Source organism: Ochotona princeps, chromosome 30 (genome assembly GCF_030435755.1).
Source record: "Ochotona princeps isolate mOchPri1 chromosome 30, mOchPri1.hap1, whole genome shotgun sequence".
NCBI classification, from domain to species: Eukaryota; Metazoa; Chordata; class Mammalia; order Lagomorpha; family Ochotonidae; genus Ochotona; species Ochotona princeps.
In genome coordinates, this window is record NC_080861.1 from 1,936,042 (window position 1) to 1,957,144 (window position 21,103).

The 21,103-nt window shown below is 48.2% G+C and overlaps 1 protein-coding gene across 2 annotated transcripts in view; it reads right to left on the reverse strand.

The window, feature by feature from the left end:
* Nucleotides 1-21,103, reverse strand: part of ARMC8 (armadillo repeat containing 8) — a 75,657-nt gene that overhangs the window by 44,869 nt on the left and 9,685 nt on the right. For both annotated transcript variants that reach the window (XM_058657117.1, XM_058657118.1), the window contains exons 2-6: nucleotides 13,658-13,734; nucleotides 12,880-12,951; nucleotides 9,778-9,920; nucleotides 9,596-9,693; nucleotides 4,242-4,334 (exon numbers count right to left, since the gene is read on the reverse strand). In XM_058657117.1, the coding sequence (XP_058513100.1) occupies nucleotides 4,242-4,334; nucleotides 9,596-9,693; nucleotides 9,778-9,920; nucleotides 12,880-12,951; nucleotides 13,658-13,734 (483 nt within the window). The remainder of the gene's footprint in view (nucleotides 1-4,241; nucleotides 4,335-9,595; nucleotides 9,694-9,777; nucleotides 9,921-12,879; nucleotides 12,952-13,657; nucleotides 13,735-21,103) is intronic.

Sequence of the window (21,103 nt, forward strand, 5' to 3'; positions counted from 1 at the left end):
GCCTCTGCGCTCGCGAAGCCGCAGCAGCACGGCACCAGGGCCTCAAGTCTGCACTCCGTGAGTTCACACTTGCCCTGGACCCGCAGCAGCACGGCACCAGGGCCTCAAGTCTGCACTCCATGCGTTCACACTTGCCCCGGACCCGCAGCAGCACGGCACCAGGGCCTCAAGTCTGCACTCCATGAGTTCACACTTGCCCTGGACCTGCAGCAGCATGGTACCAGGGCCTCAAGTCTGCACTCCATGCGTTCACACTTGCCCTGGACCTGCAGCAGCACGGCACCAGGGCCTCAAGTCTGCACTCTGTGAGTTCATACTTGCCCTGGACCCGCAGCAGCACGGCACCAGGGCCTCAAGTCTGCACTCCATGCGTTCACACTTGCCCCGGACCCGCAGCAGTACGGCACCAGGGCCTCAAGTCTGCACTCTGTGAGTTCACACTTGCCCCGGACCCGCAGCAGCATGGCACCAGGGCCTCAAGTCTGCACTCCATGAGTTCACACTTGCCCTGGACCTGCAGCAGCACGGCACCAGGGCCTCAAGTCTGCACTCCATGAGTTCACACTTGCCCTGGACCTGCAGCAGCACGGCACCAGGGCCTCAAGTCTGCACTCCATGAATTCACACTTGCCCTGGACCTGCAGCAGCACGGCACCAGGGCCTCAAGTCTGCACTCCATGAGTTCACACTTGCCCTGGACCCGCAGCAGCACGGCACCAGGGCCTCAAGTCTGCACTCCATGAGTTCACACTTGCCCTGGACCTGCAGGGTACCGTGGCAGGTGTTCTAACAGATTCAGACTGAGGAAAGAGTGAGGGAGAACCCGGAAGCTAAATGCAAGAGGAACTGAAGCAGAGCCTAACCCACTTCAACACTGGGGACATCTGAGTAATACTACTGTGGGCACCACAACATGACCTAACTCTGAAGTTAACAATATTTTTCTCATTTCTAGTTTTTAAAATGATCACTTCAGGGCCCGGCATGACAGCGTAGTCATTAAAGTCTTCACCTTGCATGCTCCGGGATCCCATATGGGCACCAGTTCTAATTCCGATGGCCCTGCTTCCCATCCAGCTCCCTGCTTGTGGCCTGGGAAAGCAGTTGAGGATGGCCCAAGGCCTTGGGACCCTGCGCCTGTGTGGGAGACCCAGAAGAGCTCCTGGCTCCTGGCGTGGACTTGGCGCAGTATCGGCTGTTGCGGTCACCTGGGGAGTGAATCATCAGACGGAAAATCTTTCTGTCTCTCCTCCTCTCTGTATATCTGCCTTTCAAATAAAAATAAATAAATAAAATGATCACTTCCCAGAGTAGCGATGTAGAAAGAGAAGAAAAAGAACAAGTAATATACTAAAGATGTGCAAAGTGGTAGAAGTTAACAATTAACAGAAAGCCACACGCTTACTCACTCATTTTGTTTCATTTCATCCCATAAATTAATGAAAAAGGTCTATTCAGTCAAAGATATTTTATGTTCATTTTTCAGAAGAGAAAACCATCAGGAAAGATGTGGTCTCCGCAGGCCTCTCTGGCGCGGTGCTTTGCCAGGTAGCATCTGTGCAGATGCTCCGGTTCTGGGGCCCAGGCTGCCCTCACTTCAGCAGGACGATTACTGGCCAGACTAATCACAAAATGAGCAGTCTAACCTTCCTATGTACCACGAACTGTTCCTTAACACTAAGTAAGCAATGTTCCTCTTAATTTCCATGTTTCTCATGTTTTTTAAAGATTTGCTTATTTTGATTTGTTTTTCTTTATTATTTTCAATTTTACATTTTTATAGAAGAGCCAATTCCCTTATTTTCCTCCTTCCCTCTTCCAGTTATTTTTAAAGTTATAGAGACAGAAGGAGAGAAAGAAATCTACCTGCTGTTTACTCATGAATGGAGCTGGGCCAGCCCAAACCCAGCACCTCTGCACGGGTCTCGTCGCGGGTGTGGTGGCCCAAGCACTGGACCATTCTCCACTGCTTTCTCACATCATTAGCAGGGAACTAGATCAGAAGTGGAGCAGCCGGAACTCAAACTGGCACCCTCATGAGATGCTGGCACCACAGGTGGAGGCTTTATACACTATGCCATGGAATGGGTCCTTAATTTTTTATTATTTGAAAGAGTTACAAGGAGATACAGGGATCCTCCATCCACTGGTTCACTTCTCAGACAGCTACAGTGGCCAGTGCTGGACTAGCTGAAGCCAAGAACGCCACCCTGGTCTCTGACACGGGAGCAGGGCCAAGCAATTGGGCTGTCCTCTGCCGTCTTCCCTAGGCCATGGGCAGTGAGCTGGACTTCTAGCGAAGCAGCGGGGTTACAACTGCACCCGGAAGGAATGCCGGAGCTGCAGGAAGTGGCTTTACACGCCATGCCACAATTGTAGCCCTTAATTTCTTATTTTTAATCACTATAGAGTACTTTACAGTTGGATGATTCAAACCTATCTATTTTAGATAGTTTTTAATGTCTGTTATGAACAATGTCTAACTAGACATATCTGAAGCTGCAGCTCAGTGTGGATCCCACTATGAGTCCATATGCCCAGTATACAACGGCTCAACGTACTATCGCATGTCTATTCAAAATGGTAGAAATCATATGAAGAACTATACTTTAGTAATGATATAAAGGAATTAGGTGGGGGGGAATTGGGGAGGGGGTAAGGGAAATGCCAGGAGCCTATGGAACTGCATCATAAAATGATAATAATAATAACAAATATAAACTTTAAAAGAAACAAATCATTCAATGACTCCTAGATCATACAGTAGCATCATTTTCTGCAAGAAGGTTCTTGATTTTCATTTCTTCAGCTACACGTTAGTCATTTAGTAGCATGTTATTTAACTTCACAGTGTTGTTAATTTCTTTTTTCTCCCTGATGTTGATTTTGTTTTGTGGTTTTTCATTTAAGGGGATGTATAGTAGCTGTGTAATGGAGACTGTCATATCTAGTAACATGTCATTTAACTTCATGGCATTGTAAATTTCTATTTTTCTTTCTATTGTTGATTTTGTATTATGACTTTTTTTTTTTTTATTGGAAAGCCGGATATACAGAGAGGAGGAGAGACAGAGAGGAAGATCTTCCATCCGATGTTTCACTCCCCAAGTGAGCCGCAACAGGCCAGAACGCGCCAATCCAAAGCCGGGAACCAGGAACCTCTTCCGGGTCTCCCACGCGGGTGCAGGGTCCCAAAGCTTTGGGCCGTCCTCTCCTGCTTTCCCAGGCCACAAGCAGAGAGCTGGATGGGAAGTGGAGCTGCCGGGATTAGAACCAGCGCCCATATGGGATCCCGGGGCGTTCAAGGCGAGGACTTTAGCCGCTACGCCATGCCACCGGGCCCTGTATTATGACTTTTCATTTGAGGGGGTGTACAGTAGCTGTGAAATGGAGACTAGCATCCAGATGTGAGGATGCAATGTAGTATGCATTTCTACTTCCAGACAAAGATGGACTTACAATGAAACTGTTTACTATATCTTGACAATAGGATGCTGGACTCTCTGCCATTGTCCATGCCCGCAATGATGGACATATGACTGTGTATGAAGAACTGTATTTTAGTAATGATATAGAGGAACTAGGTGGGGAGGAGGGAATTGGGGAGGGGATAAGGGAAATGCCAGGAGCCTATGGATTTGTATCATAAAATGATAATAACAATAATAATAAAATGTAAAAAAAATGGTAGAAATCAATCTCTGCATCTTGGTATTAACTAAAAATACTGAAGTTCTCGGGGCAAAGGTGTGTTTTTTTTTTTTTAAGGGTAGGTGGGAGGGGGGAGAGAGAGCAAGCGAGAGCGAGAGAGAGCGAGCGAGATTCCCAGGAATTCAATCCAGATTCCCCAATGACATGAGTAATCAGAGCTGCCTTCCAACATCCACGTCAGGAGGCAGTGGAATTCGGGAGCCAGAGTCGGGTACCAAACCCAGGCTTTCCAATGTGGCTGACCACCCACACCAGGCACTGATTTTAGGCACTTTTTCCTCTCAGCTCGTCCAGGAACCTTCGGTTATACATGCTTGCTGATGGGCACGCAGCAGGCACTGCCCTAAAGGCTGCAGGATCCCTGGCTTAGTCATCATTAAGGCAGTGATGAGGCCAGGAATGCGGGAGCCAAGAGAAGCATGGTCTCCTGCACTCAGACCCAGCGGGTAGAAATTCTCTCTCCAATAAATCAAGGTTTGTTTTAAGAAGATGGATTTGAGAATACAGAGTAGATTCGCTCTGGTTCTTACTTTGCAGCAGTGTGAGAAGATCTGACAGATGTACTCCTGGGTGTAGCGAGACCTGCTGAGCAGAGCCATGAGGTGAGGTATCACTGTGGCATCCTGCGGGGAGAGGGCGAAAGCATCGGAGACTTAGCTGCCACTTGTACAGCTGACAAAGCGTCACCATAAGCAGGTACACAGTCGCTCATCACAATGACAGCATGCCGGGTCTCTCTGAGGAACAGGAAAAAACAACAGCAAGCTGGCCGACTAAATCATCCAGACAAGGACAGGGAAGAGCTTGCAGTTTTCATCCTTCATAACAAAATGTGAGGGCAAAAATTCTCAAAGTAGCATATTTCCACAATACAAAAATTTCAATAAGAATTGACAGAAACTAGTTCTAAAATCAAAATATGATGACTAGTACAATGCACATGAAGTAGCTGAAAAGGAAGAATTCTTAAAGATACACCTTGATAATGTTCGTCTATGAGATATCACTGTAGCCATCAATAACTATTACAATCATTGATGACTGAAGTCAGCGGTTTCAGTCTGTACTAATACAACATAGTTAGCCACTTCTGCGCCACAGCCCACTCAGCTGGGCTTTCTATTGGGTGACTCTAACAGAGCCTATCACTAACACTCAGAAACATACATGACAGTTCAGGAAAAAAGAATCAACCCACCCTACTACAGAGCTCGTCAAGAAGTTTATTTAGAAAGCAAAAGAAATTAAAGTTGAAAGGAAATTTGGCATGCACCACAAATGGAAAAGGAGACACTGCAAGTTTCTTAGTCTATCCCAAATCCTATCATAAATCCTACCACAAATCCTAAACTTGCCTTCTCAAACAGGAGTGTGTGTGCACATTCTCGCAACTTCAGGGTAGAACCTAAGGGCCCATTGTGGTAGCCTAGAGGCTAAGTCCTTGCTTTGCACGCACTGGGATCCCATGTGGTATCCTAGCTGCTCACCATCATATCCAGCTCCCCGTTTGTGGCCTGTGAAAGCAGTAGAGGATGTCCAAGGCCTTGGGACCCTGCACCCATGTGGGAGACCCAGAAGATGCTCTTAGTGTGTGGCTTTGGACTGGCTCAGTTCCAGCCATTGTGGCCACTTGGGGAGTGAACCAGCAGACAGAAGATCTTTCTGTCTTTCCTCTTAGGACAGGACCTAAGAGTCTGCCTTCTAACCAGCTCCCCAAAGGGGTTGATGCTAGCTCACTGTGCTACTTCCCTCACAGAAGGTAATAGGGGGCAAGGAAGGAAATTAGAACAACTTAGAAAACCTCAAAGAAAGTCATGTACTAAACACATAAGGTAAAACAAGATAAAGGATGAGAATGTCAAGTAAGGAGGGCAGAGTGGTTTCACTGGCAGACAACAGAGAATCCTGGAGAAGCTAAGAGAATAGCCAAGTAAAAAGGCAAGTTTAAAAAGGCTTCCATTCTGCTGTTTTCCACTGTTCCCTTGTATCTCAATCTTTATCAATTCTAATGGCCTCTGTGCCATTTTCACAATGTCCCCTTCTCAGCTGTTTCTATGTCTGCACTCACAGATGACTACACTAGGCAAAGCACAGTTACATAGCTGCCCAAACTTACCAACTGCAAACCCCGCCCTCCTCTGCCTGGACCACTCTGTCCCTGTTCTAGTACTAGAGTTACTGTTAACATACGACCTCTACATAGCTCAACTGCAGTCAGTTAATTACACTGAAACATTATTTTTTCTCTCAGATCCCTCCATCCAACATTTTACCTCCGGTGCCTCTAAAGTACAAATGTTTTAACGCACAAAAATGGCATATTTCATAATCTAGATGATTTCACTGTCTAAATGTAACCTCCTTTTTCTAATGTAGCAGGATTAGGGTGAGCATAGGACAGGTGCTTGGGACATCTGCATCCCATATTGAGGGTGGAGTCACCCAGGCAGGCAGCATGTGATGGCCCAGGCACGTGGGTAGAGGATTCCCACAGGGCAGGCCTAGACTGAGTTCCAGCTGCAGGCAAGTGGGCTATAAACCAGTGCAGAGAAGATCTCTTTATCTGTTTGGCTAGTCTTCAAACAAACATTTTTAAGTTGGCCAAAACAGAGCTTTCCAAACTGTGCACCATGATCCATTAGAGGGACATGGGCCAGGCTGGGAATTAAGGAGGCAGGAATTAAAACAGCTGCCCAGCGTCAATTTCCCCCAGTCCAACAGAAGCTGGGGGGAAACTTCCAGGGGAAAGACAGGGGACTGACTGGTTTAATCCCTATTAACATGAAAACATGTCTGACAGAAAAACAGACTATTATTTTCTTTCTTTTAAAAAAATTATTTTTATTGGCAAATCAGATGTGCAGAGAGGAGGAGAGACAGACAGGAAGATCTTTCGTCTGCTGATTCACTCCCCAAGAGGTCACAACGGCTGGAGCTGAGCTGATCCAAAGCCAGGAGCCAGGAGCTCTTTCAGGTCTCCCACACAGGTGCAGGGTCCTAAGGCTCTGAGCCATCCTTGACTGCTTTCCTAGGCCTCAAGCAAGGAGCTGGAGGGAAGCGTGGCTGCAGGGATTAGAACCGGTGCCCAAATGGGATCCCACTGTGTGCAAGGTGAGGACTTTAACCACTAGGCTATGCACTGGGCCCTAGACTACTATTTTCTAAAGGTGCTACAGAACTCTTAGACCAAGATAACTAGTTTTAAATAAGTAGTTCTCAAACCAGAAGGATCTTAGTTACGCAGAAACTTGCTAGAAATGCATATTTTTGGCCCAACCCCATAATCAGTGCATCAGCAACTCCCAAACGTCCAGATAACTGATACGCGCTGAGGTTTGAGTATGCAGTCTGTGGATTCATGAGGCATTACTCCCTGAAAAACGGCTCATGCAATTCTGAAGTATAAAATCTACGTTTCTAGTCTGGACACTACTTGTCGTGTGAGGTAGAGGCCTCATGTCCTCACTGGCCGTGGGCTTCTGCATCTGCCGTAGGAGCACACAGAGGCCATCCTCTATGCTTTCTTGCCTGCGCTTCCAACTACTTAGCTACAGTTTGAATGGGATAAGAGCTCTGACTCACATGGATCCGATCTAACAGCCTGCTTTTTGGGTGTGTGTGTGTGACCTCAGAGAAGCACAGCCAGCATTAGAATGAAACAAGAGAATAAAATCAGAGGGGATCACGCCTGCACAATTGTGCTCTGGGTCTCCCGCAGGACTTACATCCAATCACACATGTAGATACTGAAGCAATGTACAGTTCTTACAGTAGAAGCAGATAACAGTTTCAAAAATATTAGCTTAGATAATTTTCATTAAGAAAATTTTATGTAATCAACAGAAAAAAAAAAAAAAAAAACTCCTTCACAATCCCTGAGGCCTAAAAGAAATCTGAGACAGAGAGAAAGGAGACAGCAAGAGGCAGCCAGGGCTCCACCTGCTAGGCTACTCTCCAGTGCCCGTCAGGACTGGCTGAGGATGGAGCAGGGCAGCCAGGGCAGCCAGGGCCATCCACGTGCCCCAAAGCAGGGACACCACCTTCATTACCTGAGCCATCACTGCAGTCTCCCAGGGTTCACACTGGTGGGAAGCTGGAATCACAAGCTTAAACTGGGAATCCAATCCAGGCATTTCCACACAGGCAACCTAACTGAGAGGTGCAAAGTGCTCACACTGCTGAGGCTTTGAAAACCACTGGTTGGTGCTGACACAGCAAGCTAATCTTCCACCTGCGGTGCCAGTGTACCATGTGGGTATCAGGAGTGTCAGCTGCTTCACTTCCAAGCCAACTCCCTGATAATGCGCCTGGGAAAGCAGCAATAGATGGGCCAATGCCATGGGCCCCTGCACCCAATCGGGAGACCCAAAGGAAGCACCTGGCTCCTGGCTTTGGACTGGCCAGCATTTGGCCATTGTGGCCATCTGGGGAATGAACGAGTGGATGAAGATCCCCCCACCCCTCTCTCTCCCTCTCTCTCTCTCTCTCTCTCTCTCTCTCTCTCTCACCTGCTTGGTGTTGTAATTCAGTCCCTGCTTGGGACACTGCCATCCCTCTGCCATCCCTCCTTCTACCGCACACTCCAGGAAGCAGAAGAGAGATGACAGTCCAGGGACTGAGCCCCGCCCCGCCCTAATCCAAAAGAGCCCCATGTAACCAGCCCTGGCTGCTGCGGGTCTCTGGAGAGCGAACCAGCAGATTAAAAAAATCTTCCACTCTCTCTCTGTCTCTCCCTTTCTTTCTGTCGATGTGCCTTTTAAATAAAGACACATATAAATCTTAAAAACACAACCCTGCTATTGGTAACATTATCTAAAAAGCAAAGAAAAACAAAAGAGAGAAAATTACCGACTGGTTACAAGCATCTTTGGTTTTGCACGGTATCCTGCAGTGCTAGGCTGCGCCCCGGCAGCCCCTTCAGCTCCAGGAGCAGATCCCAGCTGCACTTCAGAGGGCTGTGGTCCTCACAGCACACTGGCTCCTCCCTGGGCATCTCTTCACAAGCATCCTTCCTAGAACAGCTGTCTCCATTCCTACTTCACAAAACAGCATCCATTTTCCAAGACCCAAACCAAATTCTAGCTTCTCTACAGTTTACTCTGCTCACCTTTGACCTAAAGTGAGCAGACTGTCTCACCTGTTCAGCCAAGATCTTCTTTCCTGACTGGCACATACAAAGAAAGAGATCATTAATTCCTCAAGATCTGACATAATACTTAGAAAATCTGATATTTGTAAATAAGCAAGAAAATAGGAGGACATTTTAAAAACTCAATGGAAAATGGAACTGAAAATTTATTTTGGAGGAAAAAGTTTGTGAAATCCATGCCGTCTTCTCTCTCTCTTTTTTTTTAATTTTTATTGGAAAGGTCAGATACATAGAGAGGAGGACAGAGAGGAAGATCTTCCGTCTGCTGATTCACTCCCCAAGTGACCGCAATGGCCAGAGCTGAACCAATCCAAAGCCAGGAGCCAGGAACTTCCTCCACGTCTCCCATGTGGGTACAGGGGGTCCCAAGGCTTTGGGCCGTCCTCGACTGCTTTCCCAGGCCACAAGCAGGGAGCTGGATGGGAAGCGGGGCTGCAGGGATTAGAAATGGCAGCCACATGAGATCCCGGGTGTGCAGGGCGAGGACTTGAGCCACTAGGCTACTGTGCCGGGCCCTGCAATTTCCTCCTAAGAAGCATTTTCCAGGATCTTTTGGAAACCTCCTCCATGCACTGATGGCGAACATTTTTACACGAAAGGTAAACTTATTTTTTACTACATTTCCCATGACTTTTTGAAATGTCCACTTCTTGAGACTTGTCTGTACAACAGTACAATGAGTCGGAGAGGCTAAGCGAGTTAGGGAAGCTCGTGACTCTGACCCCGCCAACTCACAGTGTACAGGAGCTCCTCTGGAGTGACGGCGCTGGTGAAGATGGTGCGCAGGCATCGCAGGCAAGCTTCGATGAACTTCAGGTCAGGCGACAGCAGGCCTAGCAACAGAGACTAGATGTGAGATTCAGCGCTCCACGCGCTCTTCCTAACTCTGCCTGAGCAGCAACGGCTTCCCCACGTACCTTGCAGTAGGGCAGGGATGATGCGGCAGTCGAGGAGAGACTTGACATTGTTTTCAGTGCCCATAGCAAGGCTCCCCAACACCACTGCACATTCCGTCCTCAGTTCTGTGCCGGAGGCTTCTTGCTGAAGCAAGTACAACAATCTAAAAAGAGGAGCTCCATGAACAGACTGCAACACAGCCGTGAGCTAGTGTGACAAAGCCACCGGATGCAAGATGGTCACCAACACACTCCATGTGCAACAAGTAAGGCTGCAGAGCCGGCCCCATGGCGCAGTGGGTTAAGTCTCCGCCCGTGGTGCTGGCAATCCACATGGGCAGTGCTTCATGTCTGATCCAGCTCATGCTAGTATGCCTGGGAAAGCAGCAGAATGTGGCCCAAATGCTTGTGCCTCTGCGCTCACATTGGAGACCAGGAAGAAGCTCCAGGCTCACGGCTCCAGCCTAGCTCGGCTGCGGCCCTCTGGGAGTGAACCAGCGCATGGTTCACAACCTCAGTCTTCCTCTCTTTCTCCTCCTTTGTAAATCCACCTCTCCTCTCGCTCTGTCAATCTGCCTTTTTTTTTTTTTTTTTTTTTTTAAAGATTTATTCATTTTATTACAGCCAGATATACACAGAGGAGAGACAGAGAGGAAGATCTTCCGTCCGATGATTCACTCCCCAAGTGAGCCGCAACGGGCCGATGCGCGCCGATCCGAAGCCGGGAACCCGGAACCTCTTCCGGGTCTCCCACGCGGGTGCAGGGTCCCAATGCATTGGGCCGTCCTCGACTGCTTTCCCAGGCCACAAGCAGGGAGCTGGATGGGAAGTGGAGCTGCCGGGATTAGAACCGGCGCCCATATGGGATCCCGGGGCTTTCAAGGCGAGGACTTTAGCCGCTAGGCCACGCCGCCGGGCCCAATCTGCCTTTTAAATAAAAATATTTTTTTAAAATTCAGGTTGGGGTCAATGCTGTGGTATAGCAAGCTAATCCTCTGTCTGCAGCACCAGCATCCCATATGGACGTTCATGTCCCAGCTACTCCACTTCTAATCTAGCTCCCTGCTTATGACCTGGGAAAGCACCAGAGAACAGCCCAAGTCCTTGGGACTCTGCACCTACTTGGGAGACCTGAAAAGCTCCTGGCTTCAGATCAGCTCAGTGTCAACGCTGCAGTCATTTGGGGAGCTAACCAGCTGAGAGAAGACATTTCTTTTTCCGTCTCTTTCTGTAAAATTATTTCAAATAAAAATTAACAAAACTTTTTTTTTTTAAAAATTAAGGATGCATGTGATGGGCACCAGTTCTAATCCTGGCAGTCTCACTTCCCATCCAGCTCCTTGCTTGAGGCTTGGGAAAGCAGTCAAGGACGGCCCAAAGCCTTGGGACCCTGCACCCACATGGGAGACCTGGAGGAAGTTCCTGGCTCCTGGCTTCAGATCAGCTCTGGCCATTGTGGCCACTTGGGGAGTGAATCAGCAGATGGAAGATCTTTCTGTCTCTCCTCCTCTCTGTAAATCTGACTTTGCAATAAAAATAAACAAATATTTTTTAAAAATGTAAAAAAGGACGCATGTGAATGACTTTGGGAAATGATTGTTCATGTCACATACAAATTCAAAAAAGAAACAATGAAGGGGAAATCTAGCAAAGATTTTTTTCATATTGAACAAAAAGAGCCGAATCTCAGAGCTTATGAAAACTCTCAGGCTGCAGGCAACCCACAGAGGCCAGAAACAGAAGCAGCACAGTCTACGCCATCGCCCGCGTGGTCTCCTCAGCAGCCAAGTGCTCACGGCTCGTGTTTCTCAATCTGTATTCACCTTACTGACTTGAAAGGCAGAGTGAGGGCAAGAGAGTTCTCCACCAGCCACCTCACACGTGCCACAGCTGTAACTGAGCAAGACCAGAGCTAGCAGCTGAGAACTCACTGCAGGCCTCATGTGTGGGAGGATGGCAGGGACCCAAGGGCGTGAGCCAGGCCTGCTGCCTCCATGTGAGCAGAAGCAGCATTCAACCGGGCCTGGACACGGACACCTCAGCAGTGTTCAGACCAGGAGGCCAAATGCGTGTTCCGCTCTCAGAGGCTGCCCAACTAGCAAGGGACACTGCACCCTCAGCAGGAATGCCCCAGTGCAGAGCCCAGCCTGGAGGCCTTCCTTAGATTCCTTGTGCAGTTCCCCAACCAAGGGCAGCTGCTCTCCTACAGGTCACTTGAGCGATCAGGTCACTCCATTTCCACTCCGCTCGGCTAACACCTAACCCTTCACAACGTACGGCCATTCCCTTTAGGTTCCGTGGAGCACTATCAAACACTGAATGCCAATTCCCTACGAAATGCTGTTGAGCAGAACTAGCACTGTGGCACGAAGGGTCAAGCAGCTGCTGCGTAACACACCCCCTGTTGGGGCTCCCTGTAGGGTGCGTGGAGAGCAGCAGTCCATGGTCGGAGGAGGCTTGGCCCGCTACGCGGGCAGATCTGGATGGAGGGCCTGGTGCCTTGGCCTGCCCAGCCCCAGCTGCTGCGCCCACTGCAGGGGGACTGGCAGATGCAAGACCATCTTTCTTCTCTCCCTGCCTATCAACTAAAATCATCTTTTAAGACAAAAAAAGAAAGGGTTGTGAGAGAAGTATGGTTACTGAGTATATATTCGAAGTCATGATGTCAAAAACATGAAAACCTTCAATCCAATGTCAAGACAGAAAAGAAAAAAAAAAACACTAAAAAATGCACTATCACTATGAAGAGGAAGTTTTATAAAAGGAAGCCTAATCATTAGAAGAAGAAATTAAGTTACTATGTTAAGTTTAAAAACATCAAACCCTAAAAATCAGTTATTTTTAGTAAGAACTAAAAGCCAAACATAATTTTTCTCTTTAAACTCTTCAAACACAAAACTTAAAACCTTAAAACAAAACCGGAAGGGTGCTAAGGAAATGTGGAAGAAGTGCCAGAGTCCTTGCAGGGCAGGCGAGCTGAACTAAACAGCACTAACATACCCACATCCTCATTTAGACAACATTTCAAAGACAGGAGAAACAACACGGAAAAACCACAACTTCTGCGTGGGACAAGGCGCACGGAGCAGCCTGGCTGGCACGGCAAAGAGGGTCACTGCACACCTGGGAACGGCTCCCAGCACGATGAGGTTGGCTTTCTGTTTGTTGTTCCCAATGACAGCATTCTTCATGTCTCTGAACGAGAAAGAGGAAAAGGTAAACACACATGGAGACAACACTGGGAAAAAACCAAAAGATCAACCAATTGCACCTTCTAATGCAACACCTTAGCCTGGCATGTTAGTGACAGAGTCAAAACACACTTCTTTCTTCTGAGGTGCTAAGTAACACGTGGACTATAGAACAGGACAGTGTAAGGGACTGGCCAGACGACCAATATGCTCAAGGGGAGACAAGTCCTCTACAATGGGTCTGAGTGCTGCAGGTCCAAAGGAATACAGCCCCCCTGGCACCCCAGCCTGGGCACGGGCAGTATAACAAACCCAGCCTGAGAACACAGCTAACGGGTCACACTGTTTATTTTTCCCTTTTTCTCATTTCCTCAGGACTATTACTTTTTTAGATTTATTTATTTTATTTGAACGACAGATTTACAGAAAGAAAGACAAAGATCTTTCTTCCTCCAGTTGACTCCCCAAATGGCTGCGGCACTGAGCCGATCTGGAGACAGAACCAACACCGGGGGACGAAGAACGGCCCTCCAACAGGCAACTCCTTACAGGAAAACATTACAAGTCATGAATGTCAAATAGTTTTTTCAAAAAACACCAATAAGAGAAAAAGTCATAATCCTACATTTCCTGAACTGCAGCATTTGGAAAATTAAAGCATGAAAACAACGAGATTTTCTAGTAGGCCTCTGCACACACACACTACTTACACGACACCCTGTAGCACTTTCTGGGGGTCAGGGTCGAAGAGCCTGTCCACATAGTGGCGACTGCTCGCTGTCACTTCCTAGAGGGCAGAGAAATGATGACATGTGAAGCCATGCAAGTCACAGGCTCACAGCAAGCACAGCCCGCAGTCCCAAGCAGCAATAGGATCTAACTTAAGGCAGGCGCATTCAGATTTCTAGAAATACTTACTACTTGCCTCCTCAGAACATGGGACCCTTAAGCAGGTGATTTTTCTCACACACACCAGAACAACCGCAAACTCAATGTCCAGTGTAAGACTCCCCAAGTCAGTATTTTTCTAATACCTGATTTTGAAAGTAAAAATGTCCATGGGACACTCTTCAAATTGCAGTGTGTTGAAACTGACAGGATTTACAAAATTCAAGCCATTGCCAAAGCACAGGATAATTCTGCTAGCTAGCAGTGAGAAACAGGGAGCACATTAGCCTCCGTTAGAACCACTTTGTACGGTCATTCTGAGGAAGGCTGTGATACGCTGCAGTTAAGGAGGACCTCACCAGTTCTCCACCAGTAACTGGCCAGTGGGACCTTCATGGCAAGCTGTAAGAATTATCGCCACAGATTAACTGAGTATATGTGTTAAGAAGGAAGCTTGGGGTCCAGCACAGCAGCCTAGAAATGGGACTTTTTCTGCCTATGACAGGTTAGTTACAATTCTTGCTAACAGGGTCTGCTTCTCACAATCTAACATAATTATGTGTCCTAACCTCTTACTTTAACAAGTGAGGCTTGTGATCTTCACCCAGGTACTAGATCACCAAATATTAATATTACGCATTCTACAAATGCATCATGAAATAATACATCAACAGTGAAGAAAGTGGTGTCATGATACAAACACACATGAACACGTGTGCTGTCCGCTGACATGAGACCCTCAGCCTCCTCTGTGGCTCTGTTCTGTGGGTCCCTAGGGTCCCATAGCCCCTGAATGTAGCTTACTCCACTGCTTTTTGGTTTAAGGTGTATATCTTAAGCAACATGAACCTCCCCATTAGTAACAACTCTTTGCTGCTCTGCGGCTGGTTCAGTCACTACAACAAGCACTAAGTACCCAGAGCAAGGTGCTAAGGAAACACAGATGATTCTAAATCCTATTGCAATTGTGTTCATGTTTTGTCTTCCGCACTAGAATACAAGTGCACGCCGTAAAAGCAGCACTGGGGACTGAGCAGGGGCGAATGAGCTGACAGAGTCACGGCAGGCTTCCTCGAGAGGCTTTTAGAAAATGAGCACGTGCACCCCACCAGAGCCAGAGAGAACGTGAAGTCCCCGTATCAACAGCAGGAACCCCAGCTATGGGCGCTGAAACACCAAGGAAGTTAAGGAAGTGACCACTGAATGTGCAACACAGCAAGCTGGCCAACAGGTGGCCCATAACTGGGAATTTCAGCCGGCCTTTTTGGCCAAGTTTCATGCTAGCTGGAGGAGAAGGTGCAACAGGATATTAAGGCAGAGCCCCATTCTTGAGGAGCTTACAGTCTATATGGTGTCACACAACTCCTTAAGGCAGCTGGGAAACCAGCTGGAGGTATACAGTCACTCAGTCCGTCTTATTCACTCTGGGCCTCTGCCTAACACGACCAGCCACACGCGTGGCTCTAAGGGACCTCTCCATTCCACTGCTTCCCTTGACAGATCGGCTCACTTCTCAACTCTCAGCTCTCTTGTCTTTCAGAGGGAAACCTGGAAAATGTAAGACAAAGACACAAAGGAATTGGCGTGGATATTAAACAGGCTAGTCGGGAAAGCCTTCTCGGAAAAGGTGACACCTGAGCAAGGAGAGTGACATGCGATGTGCCTGCTGTAACCAGGAGCAGGAGGCCACTGCCACCGGGGCAGAGGGGCAGAGCAGCAGGCGGAGCCACAGGCCAACCGCGGAGAGCTGCACTGGCCACACAAGAGCCTTGGGCTCCACGTGGCTTCTGAGCCAGGGAAAAGTGGCTTGAAACGGAATTCTATTAATTCCTTGAAATTTTAATTAAAATTTAAATCAACAGTACATATAAGTATTAGAAAACTTTTAATACTTGGAGCTATCTGGGTATGTGAGCCTACTTACAGAATCTAAGTTCAAACTAAGTATTTCCAATAAAAAATTTAATAACACAAAAGTGTTTGAAGATTTAATATAAAAAGGAATAACTCATTGATAATTTCTTACACAGATTAGATGTTCACATTATTCTGATATGCTGGTTTAAAGAATATACATTCAGGTTAGCATATATTCTTCAATTTTCATCTACCTGAAGGCAGAAACAGAGGCAGAGACCCTGCCAGCCTGCTTGGCAGGGAGCACGCTAGCCATCACCTGTTGCCTGTCAGGGTGTGCCCCACACAGCCGGGTCAGAGTCGAGGCAGGACACGGACCCAGGCACCTCCAGTAGGAGAGGCTGCTGACTCGAGTGGCGAACACCTGCCTGCTTTCTTCCTGACAGTATACATGCCAGAAATACTTAAATCACACACGTGGCTTGCATTACTTCCCCACTCAACAACACTGTTAAAAAGCCATTTTAAAGATCTTGATCTTTATGGCATGAATTTGGAAGTTGGGAAAACAGGCCTGATATAGGTCTTTAAGGGATCATTTCTGGTGGCAATTGTATACACAGACAAGTGCATGTAGAATGGAGAGGGGACACAGGGCAAAGGAAGGAGTGAGGCAGGAAGCCACTTGAGTCGTAAGAAAGGCTGGCATTTCTGAGAAGATGGCAGCCTGGATAGGGAAGACACTGTAAGGTTCACTCAGCTTGGGCCCAACATGATGGCTCAATCGGCTAATCCTCCCCTTGCAAGCGCTGGGATTCATCTGAGTGCCAGCTCATGTCCTGGCTGCTCCACCTCCCACCCAGCTCCCTGCTAATGGCCTAGAAGAGCAGCAGAGGACGGCCCAAAGCTCCGGCCCTTGCGTGGGAGACCCAGAGGAGGCACCTTTCTTCCGGCTTCAGATTGTCTCAGCTCTGGCAATTATGGCCATGTGGGGAACAAACCAGTAGATGGAAGATCTTTCTGTCTCTCACTGTCGAAATCTTGTCTGCCTCGCCAATAAAAATAAGTAAACCTTAAAAAAATTGCACTCAGATTCCAAGCCATCGTTGATGTCTGATCATTAAATTGGATGTGCTGTCAGTCCCGATGTGAGTATATGAACAGAAGGCAACATGGAAGGCTTTTCCCTAGCACCCTCAAAGTCGCAGTCGCCAACTCCTGAGGCGGCAGCTGGAGGCGGTTCAGGTCTCCATGAGAAGCCCTGAGTTCAGCACTGAGAATCCTATCAGACACACCAGCAAGGACGTGAGACCAGAGCAGACACAGCACATTTCCAGTACAGGAAACGCTGTGGCTAGAGATAGAAACCACTCAACTGTCGGCGCATCCCTGGGACTAGTCCCCCACGGGAGTGACACTAACAGAGCAGGGCCTAAAGACGGTGCCCGGCAGCCAGGCCAGGGCGGAGCCCAGGAAGCCACACCCAGCAGCCAGGCCAGGGCGGAGCCCAGGAAGCCACACCCAGCAGCCAGGCCAGGGCGGAGCCCAGGAAGCCACACCCAGCAGCCCTTCAAGGAGGCAGTGGTCCAGCACCTCAAGTTGAGGAGCTCTGCAGCATGACCTGACTACAGAATGGAGGGCCACCCAGACTGACCTCCACAACAGTGGCAAAGCCTGCTGGGAAAGGGTTTGTGAAACAATGGGAAAGGAGAGACAAGAGAAAGCAGGGCAGAAAATCCTATCAAAGAACCTCACCAGAAAGCAGGGGGAAAACAGGAGAGCAGCCAGAGGCAGAAAAGGGGTCACAAGGGATTAACCCAGAAGCCACTGCTCCTGCAGACCGGATCCTGCACAAGTTCTCATTTGACTACCTCTACATTCTAGGAGTAAGTGGAGGAGAAAGGCAGATGGGCTGAAGAAAAAGAACAAATAAGACACTGAACGCTGGGATCCCATATGGGCGCCGGTTCTAATCCCGGCAGCTCCACTTCCCATCCAGCTCCCTGCTTGTGGCCTGGGAAAGCAGCCGAGGATGGCCCAAAGCCTTGGGACCCTGCACCCACATGGGAGACCTGGAGGAGGTTCCTGGTTCCTGGCTTTGCATCGGCGCAGCACCAGCCGTTGCGCTCACTAGGGGAGTGAATCATCAGACGGAAGATCTTCCTCTCTGTCTCTCCTCCTCTCTGCATATCCGTCTTTCCAAAAAAAAAAAAAAAAGACACTGAACCAGTAACAAAAACATACAACTGCAGGTAGTTCAAAGGACCCTCTAGAGCTTCGCCATTAAAAACTTAAAGTGAGGCAGTCAGGGTGGCCGTTTCTCTCTAGTTACATTTACAGGCACTGAAGCAAACATGGATAGCACAGCTGATCTTACACTTGGAATTTAACCAGCAAAGATGAGGAAGCTAGAGGCGAGAGTGCAGTAAAGGTGGACTATACTCATGCTGATAAAGACCAAAGAGCCAGAACCAAGAGGCCGTGAGTGACAGACTGGCACTGGGACAGTAGCAGGGGTTTGGGCAGACAGCACTCCAGCCCAGATGCTTCAAGTGGAGATTATAGAGGGATGTTGGTCCTCGGTAATATCCCCATGACAGGATGGTGGAGTTAACCACTGATGAAGTCTAGAGTTTGAAAAAATATTTATTCAATGAAAATTCCATAAATTATCACAGGAGTGCTTGAGTGAGTATGGACTAGCAGATAAAATCTCAGTGAGGCAGATCAAGGGGGCCACAGGGAACTACGCCAAAAAACAATCTGTTGAGATTCAAGGCTAGAAATGTCAGGCGTAGGTGCTAGGCCACACAAAGTTAAGCTTGGGTCAAACCCTGGCTATTCCACACCTCCCACCTAGCTTCCTGTTAATATGCCTGGGAGACAGAACTTGGTTTCCCATACAGCAATACAGTGTTCCCAGGCTCCTGACATCAGCCTGGCCCGTCCCCAGTTGTGAGCATCTGGCAAGGGAACCAGCAGATAATAGATCTCACCCTCTCTTTGTCTCTTCCTGTAACTTTGCCTTTCAACACACACAGAACTGGAGTTTTCAGGGCAGAGGTGAAGAGAAGGGGCTGCAGGCAGCAAAGAGGAGCAGAGGTGGTCTGCCCAGCCAAGCGACGGGAAAGACACAGGAAGAAAAGACCAATTAGCCGAGAAGACTCCAGGCTACGGTCTGCAAGTGTGTCAGCACAGGCCAGAAGAAAGCTAGTTCCAGAGCCAACGAAGAGAAAGAACTGTCAAGAGGTCGAGGAGAAAGTTCACTGAAGGACACACAAGAAAGGGGTCTGCAGAGAACAACTAGAGTCAGACAGAAGACAGGACCCCACGTTGCCTGCGTCCCAAGGAGAGCGCGGGAGATGGGGAGGCTGCGGGAATGCTGGGAGCCTGTCCTCTGCTGTCCACAGCACTGCGGACAGACTGCTTGACAGGGCCATTTCTTGTTCACTCCAGAACTCCTGGGGACACTGCAGTTCCTTTTTCCTCTCTGCCCACAGAAGCAAAAACGCGCGTGGGTTCTCATACTCTGTCCTTTCACTTTAAACTACATTGCTTTGAGGTTCCTCCCAGGGCTTCCAGTAGATGAAAGAGGTTTGTCCACAAGGTAATTCCACCATCGTCCAAACGTGCCAGGCAACTAGAACTCCAGGGCAGCTGTGTCCGTGAGGGACAGCACAGGCAGCCAGAGAGCTGGAAGCATGAGTTTGCAGGCCCTCCAAATCTCTGAATCCTTTTTACATATTCAAAACTGCAAAAGCCAACACAAACATTTACGTTAAAAAAAACTGTGACAAATGCAGATGTCTGGCACAGCAGCTCAGGCCTGGGGTGTATGACTACCTCACAGGAGCTGAGCTTGCGACCCAGCTCTACTTCAAATGCCTAGGTTCCTCCACCTACATGGGACACCTGCCTGGAGCTCCAGGTTACTTTTACTGGCCTCAATTTGTCTCTGTCTCCGCTGTTGGGACATTTGGATACTGAACTGGTGAATGAAAGATCTTTATGTGCCTTTCAAATACGTGAAAATTTGAAAATAACCCCTAACATTTTAGGTTTAACAATATTCCATCCAAAATATTATATGAAAATTACACGGCCTTTTCTTTGGGTACCCATGTACGACAGGCAGCCACTAGGAAGCTCCCCTGCTCCTCGCCCCAGGACTGTAACCTGGCGCAGGCCACCAGAGAGGCGACAGGAAGTCATTTCAGACACGTCAGGGTTCTCCTGCCCATACTCCCCATTCTCTCTGGCAGAAGCCAGTTGCTAGGCTAGTTCCCCTACAGAGAGGCCAGCTGGCAGAGCACTGCATCCTGCCAACAACACGCACGTGAGCTGGGAACCAGGTTTTCCCCAAACGCAGCCTTCTGACTAGACTGCAGTTCCTGCAGGAACCTTTCCTGTCGCCTCACAAGGGACCCTGGGCCAGATAAGTGCCGGGTCATTCACACCTTTATTCCTGAAACTCAAAGACAGCAACTGTTGTTTTAAGTAAACAGGTTTCACTCTGCAGTAGATAACTAACAGACTTTGGAATTTATCATCCAAGTTAGGATAATTTTAAGAAAAAAAAAAGAGTATTAAGAATTGTCACAGAATAGCGTATCTATAAACCAGCAATGCTGCCAATAGGCCGGACTGCATCATCATGACCTGTTACTCATCTGTAATACAAAAGAAAATAAGAAAAGCCACACAACCCAGCACACGGATCGGACATCCTGGAAAGGCAAATGGAAACAGGCTCTAACTGCTCCCGGTGACAGAACTACCCATGGTTTTGCTTCGTTTTGGGGAAAAAAACATTTTTAGGAGGGCTTCATATAAAAAAATATCTGAGTTGGAGGCCAGTGCTACGGCACAGTGACTTACATATAAGATGACACGTGCTGGCTTCCTGTGACACAGCACCAGTGAGTCCAGCTGTCCCACTTGCACTCCAGCTCCCTGCTAATGTGCCTGGGGAGCCGCGAGAGTGCCCGGAGTCGGCCGGGCCCAGCCCTTGCAGCAATCCAGCTCCCTGCTAATGTGCCCGGGGAGCCGCGAGAGTGCCCGGAGTCGGCGGGCCCAGCCCTGGCACTGCGGCTATCTGGGGAGTAAACCAAAGGGTAAGAGAGCTCTTTCTCTCCTTTTGTCATTCTGTCTTTCAAATGAATACCTCTGAATTGAGTCCTCTTCAAAAATTGTTATTTTTCATTTTATTTGAAAGACAGAGACAAGACATATCTTCCAAATGCTTTAGTGGCCAAGGTTGAGCCAACAGGTCACTTATCTGTTACAGCCAAAACTATCTCCCCTACCAACTTCAGAAGGGTTTTAAATGATAATGGTTAATTCTAAGTGCTGGAACAGGTGAGACAGACCCTTACAGAAGTGCATAATACAAAAAGGAAATAATTAAGTAA